Here is a 17,761-nt window from a genome sequence, read left to right as displayed (position 1 = left end):
ATCAACTCATCGGGATGGTCCAGACCCTCACTGTCCTCATGTCCATCTCACACTCCCTGCCACTTCCATTTGTTTGTTTGTTTTGTTTTGTTTTTCAAGACAGGGTTTCTCTGTGTATTTCTGGCTATCCTTGAGCTCACTCTGTAGACCAGCCTGGCCTCGAACTCACAGAGATCCGCCTGCTTCTGCCCTCAGAATGTTGTGAGTAAAGACATGCACTGCCACTGCTTTTTCCTTTTTCCTTCCTCTTCTCCATGTTCACGTGGGTGTGGTGTGCATACGTGCACATGCATGTTTGAATGTGTGGAGGCCTGAAGTTGATGTCGGGAGTTATCTGCCATCACTCTTCCACCTTACTTACTCCCTGAAGCAGAGTCTCTCAAACCCAGAGCATCAGCTGCCTGAGCCTTCTGAAGCTGGAGCTGCAGGCAGGACCACTGTGCCAGCTCAGTGCGTATGTGGGCTCCAGGGATCCCAGCCTGAAGCCCTGTTCTCGCACAGCAAGCACACTACCCACTGAGCCTTCTCCCCAGACCTCCTTGCAATTTTGTTGCTGTCTTGTTTCTTTTTTGTTTGTTTGTTTGTTTGTTTGTTTGTCTTGAGACAGAGATGTCCCTCCCACAGGCTGGATAAACCAGCCGAGAGAGGTCTGCATCCAAGGCTTCAGCCTCTTAGTCATATACCCATCCTGAGGAAACATTTCTGTTTCCCACCTAGCCTGAGGCTGAGAGTGGCCCACCGGCCCCCAGAGGGCTTGGGAACTTAGAAGGACCCATAGCTTCCCTTATTTGACAGAAAGGGAGCCCACCAAAGCCTCTTCTCCCGACAGAGAGAAGGGAGGCGAGGAAGCCAACCCACTGCCATCGGCACCCCATGCTGCTTGCACTAATTGTGCCGACTGTCTAGACTGCGAGTGGTCCAGTGGTACAAATCACAAGTGGCTTTCTGGTTCCAGGCTCTAGGTTTGTTGATTTATTATATAAGTAGTTTGTTAATAGTAGTAAGCAAGAGTTGTATGAGCCAAAGATGGAAACAGCCCACTGGGAGGGGCTTTCTCCCAGGCTGCTCACTGTCTCCAAGATGCAAGCAAGTGATGGGCTCAGAGATGTGCCCTCAGCCTGGGAAACCCCCATGTTGTTGGGTTACTTGGTTGGTTGTCTCCCGGCCCATAGTTAAATTATTTGAGTGTAACATAAAAATTTAAACGTCCAAAGTAACAGTAAGGCAAGTCTATTACAGTGCCTTCCTGTCCATTTGGCGGGCTCCCTGCTCCTTAATCAGACCTCAATTGTTTCAAGATTTGCCTTCACTGGGGCACTTGGGAAAATCACACATTTGGAAACAGGCCCACTTGGGCTCCACTCCTGGCACCAGCAAGTACTAGTTGTTCCCTCTAAGCAAAGATGGAAGCAGTGACACACACACACACACACACACACACACACACACCTATACCCAGCTCCTGGGAGCTGTGAGGAGTCTATGAGATGAGGTTTGTGATGTCATGGTCTGTGTGTCGTTGGCCCTCCGTCAACTTGACAGCAGCTATTGTCCAGATGGTTGGAGGGCCACCTGCCTCCTGGCCAAATGCTCTAACCCAGCCGTTTGAATCCTGAAATGAGAACACTAGGACTCTGTGACATACATGAAGAAGACAGAAGCAGCCAGCTTTTTCTTAAGGGTGCCTGTACATGTGTGTGCATGTGTGTTTGTGCGAATATGTGAGCATGTGTATATACATGTGCGTGTGAGCTCGTGTGTGAGCATGTGTGTGTATGTACACATACATAGAGGCTAAAAGTGTGCATCAGATTTCTTCCTGTATCGGCCTCTGTTTATTGCTTTGAAGCATGGAATCTCTGAATCGGGGCTTGAGTTTTCCCAGTTAGGCTGGAAGACAGTGAGTCCCAGCTATCTTTTGTTTTGTTTTGATTTGTTTTGATTTGGGGGGGTTAGGGAGGTGATGGGGGTTGTTCTGCTTTATTTTTGTTTTTGTTTTTTCAAGACAGGGTTTCTCTCTGTGTAACCTTGGCTGTCCTGGACTCCCTTTGTAGACCAGGCTGGTCTCGAACTTACAGTGACCTTCCTGCCTCTGCCTCCCGAGTGCTGGGATCAAAGGCGTGCACCACCATGCCGGGCTAGTCTCAGCTCCCCTCAGAGCCGGGATTACAGGTGTGTAGAACACCTGGCCTGTTTCGTGGGCGTTAGAGAGCTCTGGCCTTCATTACTGTGTTAACAGAAGATCTAGCCACTAAGCCACTTCCCCAGCCCCTAAGGATCATCTTTAACTAGTGAGAATTTATGCATGTGGAGCCACCACAGGCCAACCACTTTTGAGCAGTTGCTCAGAAATCACATTCTCAGAGCCTCCTGAACGCATTTGGGAGGGAAGGCATTGAAGACGCCTAACTTCACACAGTGAGCAGTGCCAGGTGGCCTATGAGGAGAAGCGTGTCTTCACAGTTGCTTCCCATTTAAACCATTTGCCACCAAGCCTCAGCACGGTCCCTTCCCTGTGGCTCCGGCTCAGAGCGGACCCGCCCCGCCCTGGTATGTGGTAGGACTGCCCCAGCCACATTCTCCATCCACCCAGTTGTCAGCCTTCTGCCCTGAGGTGTGTTTTCATCATGCCAGGTTTTACCTTTTCTTTCTGACTTGTGGCAGCTTGTCCTGAGCCTGGATAAACAGAAAGACCCATCCCTCCCTCTCACGCCTCCATCCTCCATCCGGGACAGGCCAGGGCACTGTGTGTCACCCTGGACCTCAAGGCCGTTTCCTGAAGCTCCAAAGCACACATCCTCTCCAAATCACAGCTCCTGTCATTGACGCCTCAGCTTTGTTCTTGGGGGGGCCCAGATCCGCTCATTAACCTTTGACAAACAACTTACTTTAATAAGAGAGGGGTTCCTTTGTGCATCTAAATGTTTTGTCTTTTAACCCATAAAGCCAACCAACCATCTCCAGAATGCACAGGAAGTATCCAAGAACTGAGGTTCAAAGTGGCTCTTGCCTGCTGCCCATGGGAGGGTACTTCTGAGAGGGTCAGGTCCGGTGTGTTCATGAAAAGGCATTGCTTTTGAGGTAGTACTCCATGCATGATAGGAATGCTGCTAAGTGCTCCAGAACGCAGGTGACAGTGACACTGAGGACTGTGCAGTGAAGGAGTAAAGCAACGCCCACCGAGCGGAAGTGTCGAGGAGGCGGCTGCACACTGCAGTACTGCACAGCACAGTTGCCTCAGCCACTCACACGTGCTCTTTCTCTCTCCCCAGCTTCCCAGCGCAGCGTCAGCCTGAAGAAGCAGAGAGGCCGTAGCATCCTTAGCTCCTTCTTCTGCTGCTTCCGAGACTACAATGTGGAAGCCCCTCCACCCAGCAGCCCCAGTGTGCTTCCGCCATTGGTGGAGGAGAACGGCAGCCTTCAGAAGGTAAGTGTGTGTGGGAAACCGCAAGCCATGAAACCGCAGTCACATGTGTGCCGCACCCTTGACAGACTCCCTCACGAGAAGACGTAAAATGTGCACGCAGCCACTTGAGACTCGGGTTCAATCTTTTTAGGCAACAAGCATTCCGGTGTCTTCATCTAGCAGCTCAAAAGCATGTAGGATGGAAGTTTGAGGCCAGTGAGGTGGCTCAGCTGGTAAAGGGGCTTGCTGCCAAGCTTGATGACTCGAGTTCAAGCCCCAAAACCCACATGATAGAAGAGAAATGATTCCCACAAGGTGTCCCTGGCCTCTTCATGTACACTGCGACATGGGCACGCGCATGCACAAACACACGCGTGCGCGCGCGCACACACACACACACGCACACACTATAATTGTTTTAAAAGGAGCCATTAGCAGACATAAGAATAGGCAAAATAAGATACAGGGCAGACGAGCAGTGAGTGTGATTGCGTTTCGCTACCTTGTGTAATAACAACATGTGTTTAACACGTGTGTGTTTAGCCGAGTGGAAGGGCTGGGGACACAGCTCAGTGTAGAATGTTTGCTGCGGTGTGTGTGTGTTAGATCCTCATAATAGGTCAAAACCCGAAACCACCCACGGACTGTCTGACAGGCACATCTGAAACAAAATGACTCAGAACAGATAAGGATATGAAAATAAACAAAGAGACACCATCCAGGAACAAGCAAAGAGACCAGGTTCCAGTGAGCTCTGTCAACATCAGGCTCCAGGTTAGGGGAAACAGAGCAGGCGTTGAAAAAGACAAAGGAGATCGCCAACGGGAAACGTGGTTAGAGCTTGCAGACGCACAAGTCACCAAACGTTATGCTCCAAAGAATGTAAACGGACAGCAAGAAGAGCTTTGGGCTGGAGAGATGGCTCAGTGCCTCAGCGGCGGCCCAGAGCACTTGCTGCCCTTCTAGAGGACTGCAGTCTGGTTCCCAGCACCCGTGTGAGGCCTCTGAGATGGCCAGAGGGTGTGGTGCCCTCTTCTGGCTTTCATATGTACACACACACACACACACACACACACACACACACACACACACACGCTACATATTTAAGTGAGAAAAATATATTTAAGTGAGAAACAACTAGCCAAATGTGGGATGTACCAAAACATCTGATTGTTTTGACATGTAGCTAAAAACAGGAATAGTATTTGATGTTGCCAAACGTGCATACTGCAACCATCCTTTTCCTGCCTATGAGGTTTTCACAGGTGATGCTTGAGTTCGGTGTGGGAACAGAGGGCGCAACGTAGCATTGAGCGGTAGGAAGAGGGTGCTAACGCGTTTACACTCCTGAGGAGACACTTGCCAATGTGGAAGGAAGTAACATCTTAGAGTATGTCTGTTATTGATCAAAAGCAATTTTATTTCACACACACACAAAAAAATGTCATTGTGAATGTACAAAGACTGAACTATAAGACACTATCCAGCATAGCTTATAACGGCCCAGGAAGGTACCTGATGCAGCCCTCTGACCTCCATATACACATATTCACACATACATGTGCACACACACACACACACACACACACACACACACACACACACACAAAGCTAGCCTTCTGGAGGCAAGGGAGGTATATTTTCAGACACGTAATGATTCCAAGAAGGGTTTAAAAAAAAAAAAAGACCTACAACCTAGCCATATAGTGTCTTGGTTAAAAGTGACATATCCCAAAGAACAGTATGTCATGATTATTAACATAAAGAAATATTCACTGTAGAATTCACAGGAAATAAAGCGCCTATGTATAGGCTGATGGCCTGGGTTCAGAGCTCCAGAGCCCACCTTAATGCAGTCCTGGGAGATGCATCGTTGGGAAGGGGGGCCAGTCCGCAGAAGCTTGTGGGCCAGCCAGCCTGGCATGGGCGTAGGGACAGCAAGCAGGGCTGGAGAGAGACAAGGCAAACATTTGTCTTCTGTAGAATCCAAAGACAGACCTGAAATGTCAGCCACTAGGAGGCCCATCGACGCGCTGGGGAAGGACTGCTGTGCAGGGACCCTGTGTGGTCAGCTGAGAGGTTTGGTTCCCTGTACCCTGGCATCTGATCATGTGGATCTTATTTGCCTCTGCTGGTCCATGGAAACAGGGCTCCTCTGGGCCTCTTGGAGCTTCCTCATCCACCACAGATCCTAATGGACAGAGCGGCCAGCCACAGTCAGAACACACGGCCTTACATAACCAAAGAAAAAGGAAGCCTCAGCTGAGAGGCCCATGTTGAAAAACTAGCACTTGAGACCCCTTGTCGGGAACAGTGGAAGAGATAGACGCAGCCTCTGTGGCCACTCAGGACTGCCTGCCTCTATTGATGACGCAGGAAAGCCATTCTGGATCAGAAGAGGCTTGTGGGACTCAAATTCTCACGGCACTAAACATAAAACTCAAGAAAATGGGAGAAACAGCCACTTCCGAGAGCTGAAAACAAATTCTGAAAAAGAAAATGGAAGAAATATCATAGAACTCGGACCAGAAACTTAGAGACAGAAACCACTGGAGGAAAAGAAGCCATTTAGGAGAACGGCTGGCCCACAGATGTTCCAGAAGCAAACGCAGAGGCAGTTTTCTTTTTTTTTTTTTTAATCTTGAGTTGAAAAAGATAGATTGTGGTCGCCACTGAAAAGCTCATTGGTCCGCCGCAGGATTGGGAGGCAGGAGAGCACGTCCCCATGTATGTGCTGATGAAGCTCTCTGCCTTAAAGTAGCATGTCCTATGGGCTACCAGAACATGTTGTTTCCAGAGAAAGCAATTATACTAATTGCAGACTTCTCATCAGTGACAATAAAGGACAGAAGACTATGTGACACACGTGTGCAGGTAACTCAAAAGGTAAAGAAGATTATAGAGCAGAAATTGTGTATGTCAGAAAGCTAGCCCTAGACTTGGAGATACTTTTCTTTTCTTTTTTTTTTTTCTTTTTTTTTTTCTTTTCTTTTCTTTTTTTTTTGTTCTTTTTCTTTCTTTCTTTCTTTCTTTCTTTTTTCTTTTCTTTTTTTTTTTCATTAATTTATTAGATCCAGCCCATGCATGCTCTTTGGTTGGTGGTTCAGTCTCTGTGAGCCCCCATGACCCGGGGAGATGCTTTTTAAGCACGAATGTCTGAGTTCAGATACTGACTTTCCATGGCTGCTGAGGAAACACAGAAGCGTTGGATAGAGAGAAAACATAAAACCAGGCTGAGTGAACCAGACTCTGCTGACAGGTGACAAAGACGACATCAGATGGTTTGGCAGATTCAGCTGCACACCATTATTACCAAGGACATACCTGCCACCAGATGGGAAAAAGTAAGCTGACAACCAGTAGCTTAAACCGATCATTTTTCTCATGTGCAAAGGCTGAGTCAGCCAGCTGCTAGGTTGGTGGTGACATGGGACCCCCTAGACTGTGCGCTCTTCCACTTGGACATCTTTCTTCTTGGCTGTCCCCGGTCTCTGTGCCTCCCTCCTCACACCTGTTACACATTTTAAGTTCCACGCCTCAGACACGAGGTCTGCATTCATGGGAGGAAGAGGGAGATGGGTGGCACTAGCCACCTCCTTCTTACACCATTGCTTTTATGGGAAATCCAGAACTTTGTCCCAGGGCTGCCCGGTTGCAGCAAGGAGGACGTACATAGAGAAATTCAGCTGGGTGTGTTTGTATGCTCAGCCAAAATGAGGAACGACCAGTGGGTGGACGGGCTGTTCAGCATGAGCCTGGTGACAGCCTCAAAGCCGATAGATAGGCTGACAGCAATACAAGTTGGGCCAGCTGGAGGCTCAGCGGATTAAAGGTGCCTGCTACTCAGCTTGAGGGCCTAAGGTCAGCCTCCCAGGGCAGAAGGGGAGAACTGACTCCTCCAAGTTGTCCTCCGACTTCCACACACTTACAAGCAACGGCACGCATGCACCCCCAAACAAAACAAACGAAAGAGACGGATCAGTGGTTAAGAGTTTACGCAGAAGACCCAGGTTCAGTCCCTAGCACCCATGTGTGGGCTCACAGCCATCTGTAATCACATCCAGTTCCAGGCCTCTGCAGATTCTGCATGCATGTGGTTCACATGCGTACATGCAGACAGAATAACTCATACACGTGAAAAAAAATAAAATATTTTTTAATTTTAAAGTTAATTTTTTAAAAAACAGTTCAGAATGTTATTCAATTTATTTTCCCTTCACCCATTATTTGTCATAGGTTGGCTGAGTCGGCGTCTGTGGAAATACAGTGAGTCACAAATCTAATTTAAATTATTCTAGTCACATTTCAAAAAAATATTTTAAAACAAATGAAAATAATTTTAATAATATTTTACTTAACCCAACATATCCAAAGTATTTGAACATAGGACCAGTAGAATGACATTACTGAGATAATTTCTTTTTATCTTACCAGTTCAAGAGCTAATGTGTGTATTGTATACTTAGCCCCCATCTTAGTTTGGGCCTTCCATATCTCCAAGGCTCCGGAGCTGCCTGTGAGCTGCTATGGGTGACAGCTTACCTCATCTCATGCATGAGCCTACAGTGACGATGGCCGGCATCTTGGCTTCCTTGACTGTCAGGGTCCCTGTAGGTTTTGACTCTAGTGACCAAAGCCAGCCGGGGCCTGTCCCTAACTAACTGCCATGTTCCCGGGAGAGAACTGGGATGGCTGGATAAAGACTGGCTAGTGCCTACCACAGCCAGCAGTTGGTCGTTTCCAAATAACTGTGAACACGCCAAGGTAAAGGAGGTTTAAAGCAGTAAAGAGAGCGGTGCAGTGTACGACAGACCACACTGAAAGAACAGAGACTGTTAAGGCAACAGTAGTGTCATCAGGCAGACGGGTCAGGCGCTGGAGAGGCACAGCGGGTAGGAGCACTTGCTGGCTTTGCAGAGGACCTGGGTTTGGTTTCTAAACCACGGTAACTGCCCATCTAGGGAGTCTGATACACTCGTCTGGCCTCCATTTTAAAAGCATTAAACATGGTAAAGACATTTACAGTGATAGAAGATCTAATATGTGAGGTATATAATAGCCCAGCCATCCTTCCATATGACCAAAAATGTAGCCAAATACAAAAAAGAAAACTATGATCAAATAAAAACATAAAGCAGTGTTATCTTCTGAAAATGAACAGCAGACATCATTGGGGAATCATCAGTAGGTTCTGGCTAGTGGGATAAAACAGGAAAATGAAGCAGTTGTTATAAATATGGAAAAGTTATAAAATTAGCCTTGCTTGTAGATGACGTCACTGTTTATATAGATACCCAAAAGAGTATAAAACTGACTCTGCTAGCTCCTGTGTGCTTCTGTTTGCCTTTCATGTGAAGAGAAAAAGATAAAGAGCAGCCAAAAAGCTTAAGGAAGAGCACACTGAAAGCCAGCCCGCCCTGGCAGGTGTTTGCCCTCTGTGTGTGCATAGCTATCAGTAACATATGTAAAATGAGAGTCCACTGTGTTTCCTATCCTGGCCCCAATTCCAAGCAGCTCTCTCCATGCACCTCCCGCCTTCCCTGCTCAAAAGCTATTGCCGTGGGTGGCGGCCACTGAGGGGACACCACAGGAAAAGGCTTTGGCTGCCAACCCTGACAGCCTGAATTCCATCCCTGGACCCACTTGCTGGAGGGAGAGAAACAACTTCTGCTAATTGTCTTCCAACCTCCACACAAGCAGGGTGGCATGTACGCACAAGCGCCCACTGCATGAATGAATGAATGAGTGAGTGAGTGAGTGAGTGAGTGAGTGAGTGAGTGAATGAAATAAAAACATTTTTAAAAATAAGATAGACTTAGGCCAGGTAGTGGTGGTGCACGCCTTTAATCCCAGCACTCAGGAGGCAGAGGTAGGCAGGTCTCTGTGAATTTGAGGCCAGCCTGGTCTATAAAGTGAGTCCAGGACAGTCAAGGCTACACAGAGAAACCCTGTCTTGAAAAACCAAAATAAATAAATAAGGTAGATTTAAAACATTGTCTCCAGCACTCAGGTGGCAGAATCAGGCGGATCTCTGTAAGTTCGAGGCCAACCTGGTCTACAAAGTGAGTCCAGGACAGCCAAGGCTACACAGAGAAACCCTGTCTTGAAAACAAAAAACAAAAAAAAAAAACAAAAAAAATTAAAAATTAAAAACAAAATAAAACATTGTCACTGTGGAGACGTGCCCTTAGTGAAGGGACACAGAGTCCTGGGCTGTCTGCGGAGATGAACACCTTTCAAAGGCATCCTTTGGGAGCTAGTGTGAGACTCACCCAGAACTCCTGTTCCTTCTATTTACGTTCACCAAAGTGACTTTTTGAATGATTTCGTTTGTGGAGAGCTGAAGACAGGACTCGGAAATCTGCCTGCTGTTCCAGAGGACAGAGTTCTGTTTAAAAGAATTCAGTTACCGCCTGGTGTGGTGGCACGTGCCTTGGATCCCAGCACTCGGGGAGGCAGAGGCAGGCGGATCGCTGTGAGTTCAAAGCCAGCCTCGTCTACAAAGCGAGTCAAGGACAGCCAAGATAACACAGAGAAAGACTGTCAAAAAAAAAAAGAAAAAAAAAAAAGAATTCAGTTACCTTAACTTAGTTAAACCTAAGGAGGGGAGTATTGTCTGCATGACAAGTGCATGGTCTGTGGGACCATGGTGATGGGGGAAACTGACTCCCAGAGGGACTCTGCCCCCTGCACTGAATTCCACCAGCACCACAGAAGACAAGGCCAAGCCCTGTAGTTTCCACACCTGACTCTCCTGGAGTCTCCACGGCTCCCTGCCCAGCAGAGAAGATAGAAGACCTCAGACACAGTGAGTGGGGCAGGCAACCGCTGGCCACCACCATCCACCCTGGAAAAAGGAAGGTTTGGAACCTGTTTCAAGCTGCTTCTGCAGCAGCGGTTTAAGCTGACAGTCACTGGGGTCATCTCAGCGATATACCCTGGACTTCAGACCAACAGCATCGAGGGACTGGGCACGGCCAGTGCTTGGAAGACTCCTATGGTAGTGACCATGGAGAACCCCCAAAAGTAAGAACCTCATAAAAGAATTGCCAGAAACTCACATACCCATATATACATGCCCCCCATAAACATTACTATACACACAAACCCTATATACATAAATGCACGTATCCCATCCCTACACCTACCCACACCCCCTACACACACATACACACACACACACTTCACAGAACACACATGCAAATACTTTTATACACACACCCCACATGTCCATACACACACGCGCGCGCGCAGCACTCACACATGTACATGTACACATACATGCAGTCCTCATTCCCACATACCTGTGACTTGGCACTTTGGTATGTTCATCATCCCTCAGCTGTGTTCCTGTGGTCTCACCACACACATGCTCACCTCTTGACAGGTGTTTCTGAGGCTGACTGACTGGGGGGTGGGAGGGTCTGTGTTCTCTGGCTGGATCAGGGCTTCCTACATGGCTTAGCCTTCAGGAGCAATTTCAGAGACATTTGTCCCTGCTCTGGGAGATGTCCTGTTAAGATGATGATAGCTCAGAGATGCAGTTGGTCCATGGGCAGTTGGAGGGCACCCTCACCCAGTCATCTGCCTGGCACATAGGAGCATCTGGTTATATCTTCCCGACAGATGGCAGCAGTCTGCTCCTGAGTCCTAATGTTAGGAATGGTATTATTTAGAAGCTTCTGGAATGAGGTTCCCTGCACAGGTTGTTCAATACTAGAATTTGATTAGCATGTGCTATTGTGAGGAAGAACCACAAAGCTCTCTTCTGATAGTGCCTGTTGGAGTCCTAGAGAGAGGCCCCCAAGAAGTCAGCTTCAGAGAAAAGAGGAATTGCAGTTATACCACAGAGGTGATGTCTGGGGCCAGAGATGCTCAGGAGTCGCCACGTGGGTCTCAGCAGAGCTACAGGAAGGTGCCAGCCACCTACTTGCCTTTGCTGTCAGGTTTGGCCTTCACAGGAGACCATGGCACTGGTGACCTCGTACCTAGGTAACCATGGACACCTCTTTTCGCAAATCCTCCAATTGGAGACATGAAGCAATACATCTCCCTATTGGGCCATATGAAAAAGAAAAAACACAAGAAAATAAATAAAACGGTGTTTCCTTGTATCAACAATTATCAGTGGTAAGATGAACCGTTTCTGCCAGCTGGGTTGGAAATGGCTGGCGTTCTGCACTGAGGCTGGTTGAGGCCTGTCCTTGGGGCATGAATATTCTTAACACCCTCAGTGAATACAGGTTCTGTTTTTTCTCATAAAGGGGAGAGCTGTATCTATCTGTGGCCTGAAAGGAGACTTCTTGTACCTTGCCCTGTCCCCTCTTCCCTGTACTCCCCACAGAGGACATGGAGGGGTCAGGCAGTCCTTGTAATCTGATAACCCTGACTCCTTTTTCCCTGCATGTTAAACTTTTAGGGGGAGGATGCTTAAAAACAAGAAACAAGCCGGTCACCAGAGGGATGGCAATCAAAATATGAGTGTTCGGTTTTGTTTTTGTTATAGTCAGATTCCTAGGAGCAGGGCAGACACTGTTTAAATAAACAGAGAGTTTGTAGGCTTCAGAAGCCTTCCAGCCCGGGCAGAGTCTGGAGGAAGCCAGGGCCTGCTCCTTCCCTCAGCTCGCTGACTGCCACCAGGGTACAGGGGTGGGACGGCCATCGCTCTGTGTGTGCAGAGAGAGAGCTCCAATGTTTCTGTTGGGAATGTAACCCTTTTCTCTTCCAACCTGACAGTGATTTTCTTTTCTTTTTCCTCAGGGTGACCAGAGGCAGGTCATTCCCGTACCAAGTGTAGGTATCTTTATCCAGTTCTGTTAAAACATGCGTAAAATCTGTGCCTTTGGGTCTACTCAGGGGGAAAGGTTTTCCAATGTTCTTGCTTCTGTTGAGTCTTATCATGTGGTATAAACAACTGTAATCTGCTTTAAAAACAGAGAAACGAAGCTAGTTTGAGCTGTGAAAGGTCAGCTGTACTTAGGAGAACAGACACCGCTGTCCACCCACTTCTCCTGTCTTTCCCCCTGGGAGCCTCACTCCCTTCCTCCCAGGAAGGACCTCCCTGTTTCAGTAAATGGAGGTGGCCTAGACCCAGCCCCATCAACCATGCCGCACTGGCCCAGCCCACTGAACAGGCCGCACCATACATTGCCCAGACTTGCTTCTTTCCAGCAGATTCTGGCTGATTGAGCTGTCCCAGGCTGCTTGGCTGCTGCTCTGGGCTGAGAGGAACCAGACTCCTGCCTAGACTCCTTGAACTTGCAGGACTCAGCCGCCCCGCCCCTCAGGCCAGCCGCTGTGCAGCTCTGCTCCAGCCTGGCCACCATTTGCCCTCACAGCCACCCCTAGCTCAGCCTACTGCACCCCTGTCTTCAGACCATGAAACAAGCAATTCCCCTGAGGAGCTTTACCACTGGGCACAGCCCCGTGTCCTCAGCCAGGGGGTTCAGCTTGTGAACTGGTTTTCCAGTCTGTGCAGATTATCTGATTCCGATTATGCGAGTCCAATCTGTTTGTGTATCTTTGACATATTTCCTGAAACCTCCAGAAAAGTACAGCTGTCCTCCACTGAGTAGAGTGGGTTTGGTGAGTTTGGGATACCCAAGAAGGCTTTGGTAGCACGTGTGATTTGCAGCTGGCCCCAAAAGGTCAACCACTTTATTTTTCCTAAAGACCTTTGATTCTCCATTGGCCATGCCTACGGGGTTGGGCTTCATTGGGGGCAAAGACCAGCCAGGCAATTCAGCATGCTAGCCAGTGGTTGATGGTGACATTCAGCAGGCTCGATAGCAAGGGCCTTCCTCTAACTTCCATACATTTTTCTTGCGCAAGTGTCTGTGTTCAATAGATGGCAGCATCTATTGCCCCCTCCCCTCCAATGCCACCCCCCAAAGTAATTAATAGCCATCTGTAAATCTAGGTGCCAAATGAAAGCATCTGAGCCTGTGCAAACGCTGCTGAGGACACTGGCCCTTCTCCCCCAGATCCAGGCTCAACCATGTGCAGCGGTCCAGCATAAAGTAAACAGGGCCAGGAAGGTTCCTCGGGTAATTTATCTCTGCGTCAGATCAATAAACTGCAGCCTGTGTCCTACACCTGCAGTAGCGGGTCAGGCCACGTGACTCATGGGGCTGGCTGCCACAAAGGCTGAAGTAATTTGTGTCTTTGTGTATGTGCTGTTTCCTCCCCCCCCCCCCCCAGCACTGGGAATTCCCTTGTGCAGGTTAAGCAAGCACTGTACCACTAGGCTACATCCCCAGCCCCAACTTGCAACTTAAAATGATGATATGAAGGAAAATAGTCCCCGCAGTGGCTCACTGTCACCTCCACCGCCTGTTCAGCCTGCATCACTGAGAACAAGGTCATCTGGGCTCCATCCGGTGCTGAGATTTAAGTCATGGTGTCCCTGGTAAAAATCTGTATAGAGACTTCCCAACGCCCTGGGTCAGTTAGGTAGAGTGACCCTGTTCTTCCTGGAGCAGACGGGGTGCTGGGTAATACTAAGGGTGGTTGAAACTAGGCATGCTGCATCGGAGGATACCTAAGTGGGTACTCAGCCTGCAGACCTCCTGCAGAGTCCCTTGTCCCGTCCCCCGCCACACACACCCTGTCCTGTGTCTCGCGTCCCCCGCCCACCCACCCCCATCTCTGCTTCTGGCTTCCCCGCTGCTTCTCCCATTCACACGTTGGCCTGTTCGCCTGCGCAGAAGTTTAAGACTTTGAACTTTTTATTCAACAACAACTCAAGCCAGTAGTTAAACTTTAAATGGTGAAAATTAAACATATGAGGGGAAACATCTCCGGCGGCTCCCATCGGTAATGTCTCCAGACAGACACTCTGCCGGCAGCTTGTCGGTCCTTGAGCATCCCTCCAGGTATGAGCATGTGCACTTCTCCCAGCACTGATAGCATTCACTTGGCTGCCGTTTGTGTATGTTCACAAGCTTTTGTTGTAGGAGTATCCGTGTATGTGGACCTCTGTGATCCAGTCCTAACTGGAAACACTAGGTCCAACAGCATTCCCACAGCGTTAGTTACCAAAGCTTACAATCATTTTGGCCACGAAGAAACTTTGATCTTCTATAGGTAAATGTATTGATCCGATGCCTCATGACTCCCGATTCTGTGTTGAGGAAGATTTACCCAGTCTGCAACCATGACCCAGGACCCATGCTCTCTTCTGAATCTCTGATGTTCTTCATCCATCTAGAAGGCATGGCACAGTGCTCCAGTGGCCACTCCGCCTCCCTGACCCTTTATCAGAATGACACCTATACAGGGACTGCTGACAGTATCAGTCTGCAGCTTTTGTCTCCCAGCCCCAGGCTGGCCATTAGGGCCTTCCTCATCGGGAAGCCCCCCGGGGCTTTTAGTTACAGTCTGACGTTGAAGGGTAGGGAAGAAATGCTGGGGACCGGACCTTCACACGGGCGGTGGCTTGAGACAAGCTTGTGAGGATGGCATCCTCAGTGAAAGATGCCACAGGGAGGGTCTGCGACCCAAGTCCCGCTGCCCCACACTCTGGCTGAAGTCACATGTCTCACTGATGTGCACACACGGAGGCCTGGCGATACGGCAGAAATGTTGACGCATTGGAAGGGGAGGAAGGCGGTGACTTAACAAGCGGCCTCTGTCGTAGACCGACAACTAATAAAACTGGAGTGTTGTCCCCAGACTTGACATGGCAAGCCGTGATGCCTTCCTCCTCCCCAGCTTCTGTGCTCCTGCCCCACCCGGCAAGGCCCGTTAGCGCATCTGTGTGAGTGACTTTGTATGGAAAAGGCCATTGCTATCATAATCAGTGACCCAGCTCCTGGAACCCACACAAAGGTGGAAGAACACAACAGACCCCATAGACTTGTCCTCTGAACCTTCACACAAATGCCATGACACACATGCATGGCTTACAGGTGCCCACACATAACCCTCACATGCAATAATAATAATAGATAATAATAATAATTAAAAGTTCTTTTAAATGATTGGCCTGATAGCACAGGCTTCTAATTCCAGCTATTCAGGAGGCTGAGGGAGAGTGAGTTCAAGGCCAGCCTGGGTACCTTAGTGTGAGACCTTGCCTCACACTTTAAAAAGTAAAAAGAGGGTGAGGGTGATTCGGTGACAGAGTGCTTAGCTAGCGTGGGGGATGGTCGCCCCAGGTTCAGTTATGCCGTAAATAAGGAGAGCCCTTCGTGATGTAACGGGTGTTTTTTTTTTCTTGTCCCTGAGCTTTGTGATGACCTCAAAGATTTGGTTAAAGCTCCAGCCGATTCAAGACCAGCTAAGTAACAAGCTCTGTGGTGGTTTTACAGTGTCTATGTGTCAGCAAGAGCACAGCTGTCCAGCGGTCCTCGCGGTGGACTGAGGAATTTGTGTTCCTCCAGAGGAGGGTCCCAGAGGAGCTGTGTGCATTTAGGAAAAGGGCCAGAGATCAATGGAGTCCTCTCTCCTTGTCCTCACCCCCACCCCCCACCCACCCCCACCCACCCCCACCCTCTTCCCACCTGGCCTTGTTGTGCTGTAAAGTCAGTGGCTTGCTTAGCAGGAGTCTTTCTTGTACCGTTCACTCAGGGACATCTACTTTTTCAATTACTTTAACTCAGAGAATAAAGTGTGGGTTACGTAGGCTAAGAAGGTAATTTTTAGTCTTGGGCTTGGAAAATCACTGAGCCGCTTCTGGCAGATCTTTGATGTTTTCAGATCTGTGAGGGTTGAGTTGCTGGAGCCTTGTTTTCCAGGCTTAGCAATTTAAGTGACTTAAGTTATAAGTGTTGCTCTAGTGGTGTGTAAAACAAACAGAAGGACTGGAGACACAGGCTTAACCTGGGGGAGGGGAAAGGCTCTCACCTGTCCATGTTCTTACATAAGTGTGCGATAAAATCAAAGCGAATTTTTATCCTGGTCACGTGCATGCTGTCTGCTATGGCCCAAAGAAAGAATTCACCATCTCTTGGCTATGTTCACTCTTGGAATTGGCCCCCACTCCCACCCCCACCAAATTGCAACCTTGCTGCTTCTTCTTCTTCTTCTTCTTCTTCTTCTTCTTCTTCTTCTTCTTCTTCTTCCTCCTCCTCCTCCTCCTCCTCTTCCTCCTCTTCCTCCTCCTCCTCCTCCATCTCCTCCTCTTCCTCCTCCTCCTCCTCCTCTTCTTCTTCTTCTTCAGGTTTTTCGAGACAAGGTGTTTTTTTTTGTAACAGTCCTAGCTATCCTGGACTCACTTTGTAGACCAGGCTGGCCTCGAACTCACAGTGATCCACCTGCCTCTGCCTGCCAAGTGCTGGGATTAAAGGTGTGCATGCACCAGCATACCCAACTATCCTTGCTTTTAAAAAAGAAAAAAAAAACCTGTTTTTGTACAAAACTTCTTGCAAGTTTAGTTTTTTTGTTTTTGTTTTTAATAACCTGCTGGCGCAGTCATTTATAATGCTGGAAATTATCCCTTCTCAGTCCCTGAATGCCCCACCAGGCGTCAGGGCGCAACCCACTTCCCCCAGGCCCACCTCCCTTGCTGGTGCTGGGAGGCCATGGAAGACTAGGAGCCAGCTTTAATCAGAGCTATGAGACATGGAGCCTTCTGGGCCTTTTCTTCTTTGTGACTTGGAAGAAAACATCAATGCAGGGAGCACCCTAGAGCTAGGACAGCTTGTGGCTGCACATGCCAGCTCTTCTTGATCAACCTCTTGGCCGGGTGATCGTGGCACCTTCCTCTTTAGCTAGCCTGCTGTCTGCTGTGCATTTGCTGTGGACTAGATAAAGCTCAGGTTTTTGTTTGTTTGTTTGTTTGTTTGTTTTTTCAGTGCAGGGACTAAGCCTAATGCCTCACACGTGCCATCCTTCTACCAGCCTGGTCCCCAGCCCTACTTTTTGAGATAGGGTCGCATGAAGTTGGCCAAGGGAGTCCCTAAGCCCACTATGTAGCCCAGACAAGCCTTGAGCTGTTGGTCCTTCTGCCTTGGCCCCTGAGTAGCTGGGATCACAGGCGTGCATCACCTAGCCCAGCTTCAAAATTTATTGTTTTCATTAGCTGATATTCAAAGGGAAAAAGGAACAAGCCACTTTAAAGGAAATACTCCTGATTTCAAGCTTTCTCGTCTTACTTTAAAAACACCACTATTCGTTCCTCCATGGCTGGGTCTAGATATTTAATTAGGTTTTGTTTTGCATCAAATATTAAACAGTTTGCAGAAAAGAAATTAGCTGGTTAACACTGGACATTGAACATACCACAGTCAATTAAAATACTTCACATTATCTCTGGAGTGAGGCGAGCCCAAAGAAATAAATACTCAAAACAAGAGGCTGGCTGAAATTGCAAAGCAATGTATTAGCTCTTTGTGACCCATCACAAGACAGGAG

The 17,761-nt window shown here is 48.5% G+C and overlaps 1 protein-coding gene across 2 annotated transcripts in view; it reads left to right on the top strand.

The window, feature by feature from the left end:
* CTDSPL (CTD small phosphatase like) overlaps window positions 1–17,761 on the top strand; it is a 113,610-nt gene that overhangs the window by 77,894 nt on the left and 17,955 nt on the right. Inside the window, exons 2-3 of one of the 2 annotated variants that reach the window (XM_084754932.1) lie at window positions 3,273–3,427; window positions 12,167–12,199. In XM_084754932.1, coding sequence (XP_084611058.1) covers window positions 3,273–3,427; window positions 12,167–12,199 — 188 coding nt within the window. The remainder of the gene's footprint in view (window positions 1–3,272; window positions 3,428–12,166; window positions 12,200–17,761) is intronic. The other variant, XM_084754933.1, reaches the window with a different exon arrangement.

This window comes from Acomys minous (assembly GCF_964271855.1).
Source record: "Acomys minous genome assembly, chromosome: 13".
Taxonomy (NCBI): domain Eukaryota; kingdom Metazoa; phylum Chordata; class Mammalia; order Rodentia; family Muridae; genus Acomys; species Acomys minous.
Note: the sequence above shows the minus strand (reverse complement) of the source record. Positions and strands in the feature narration are given on the sequence as shown.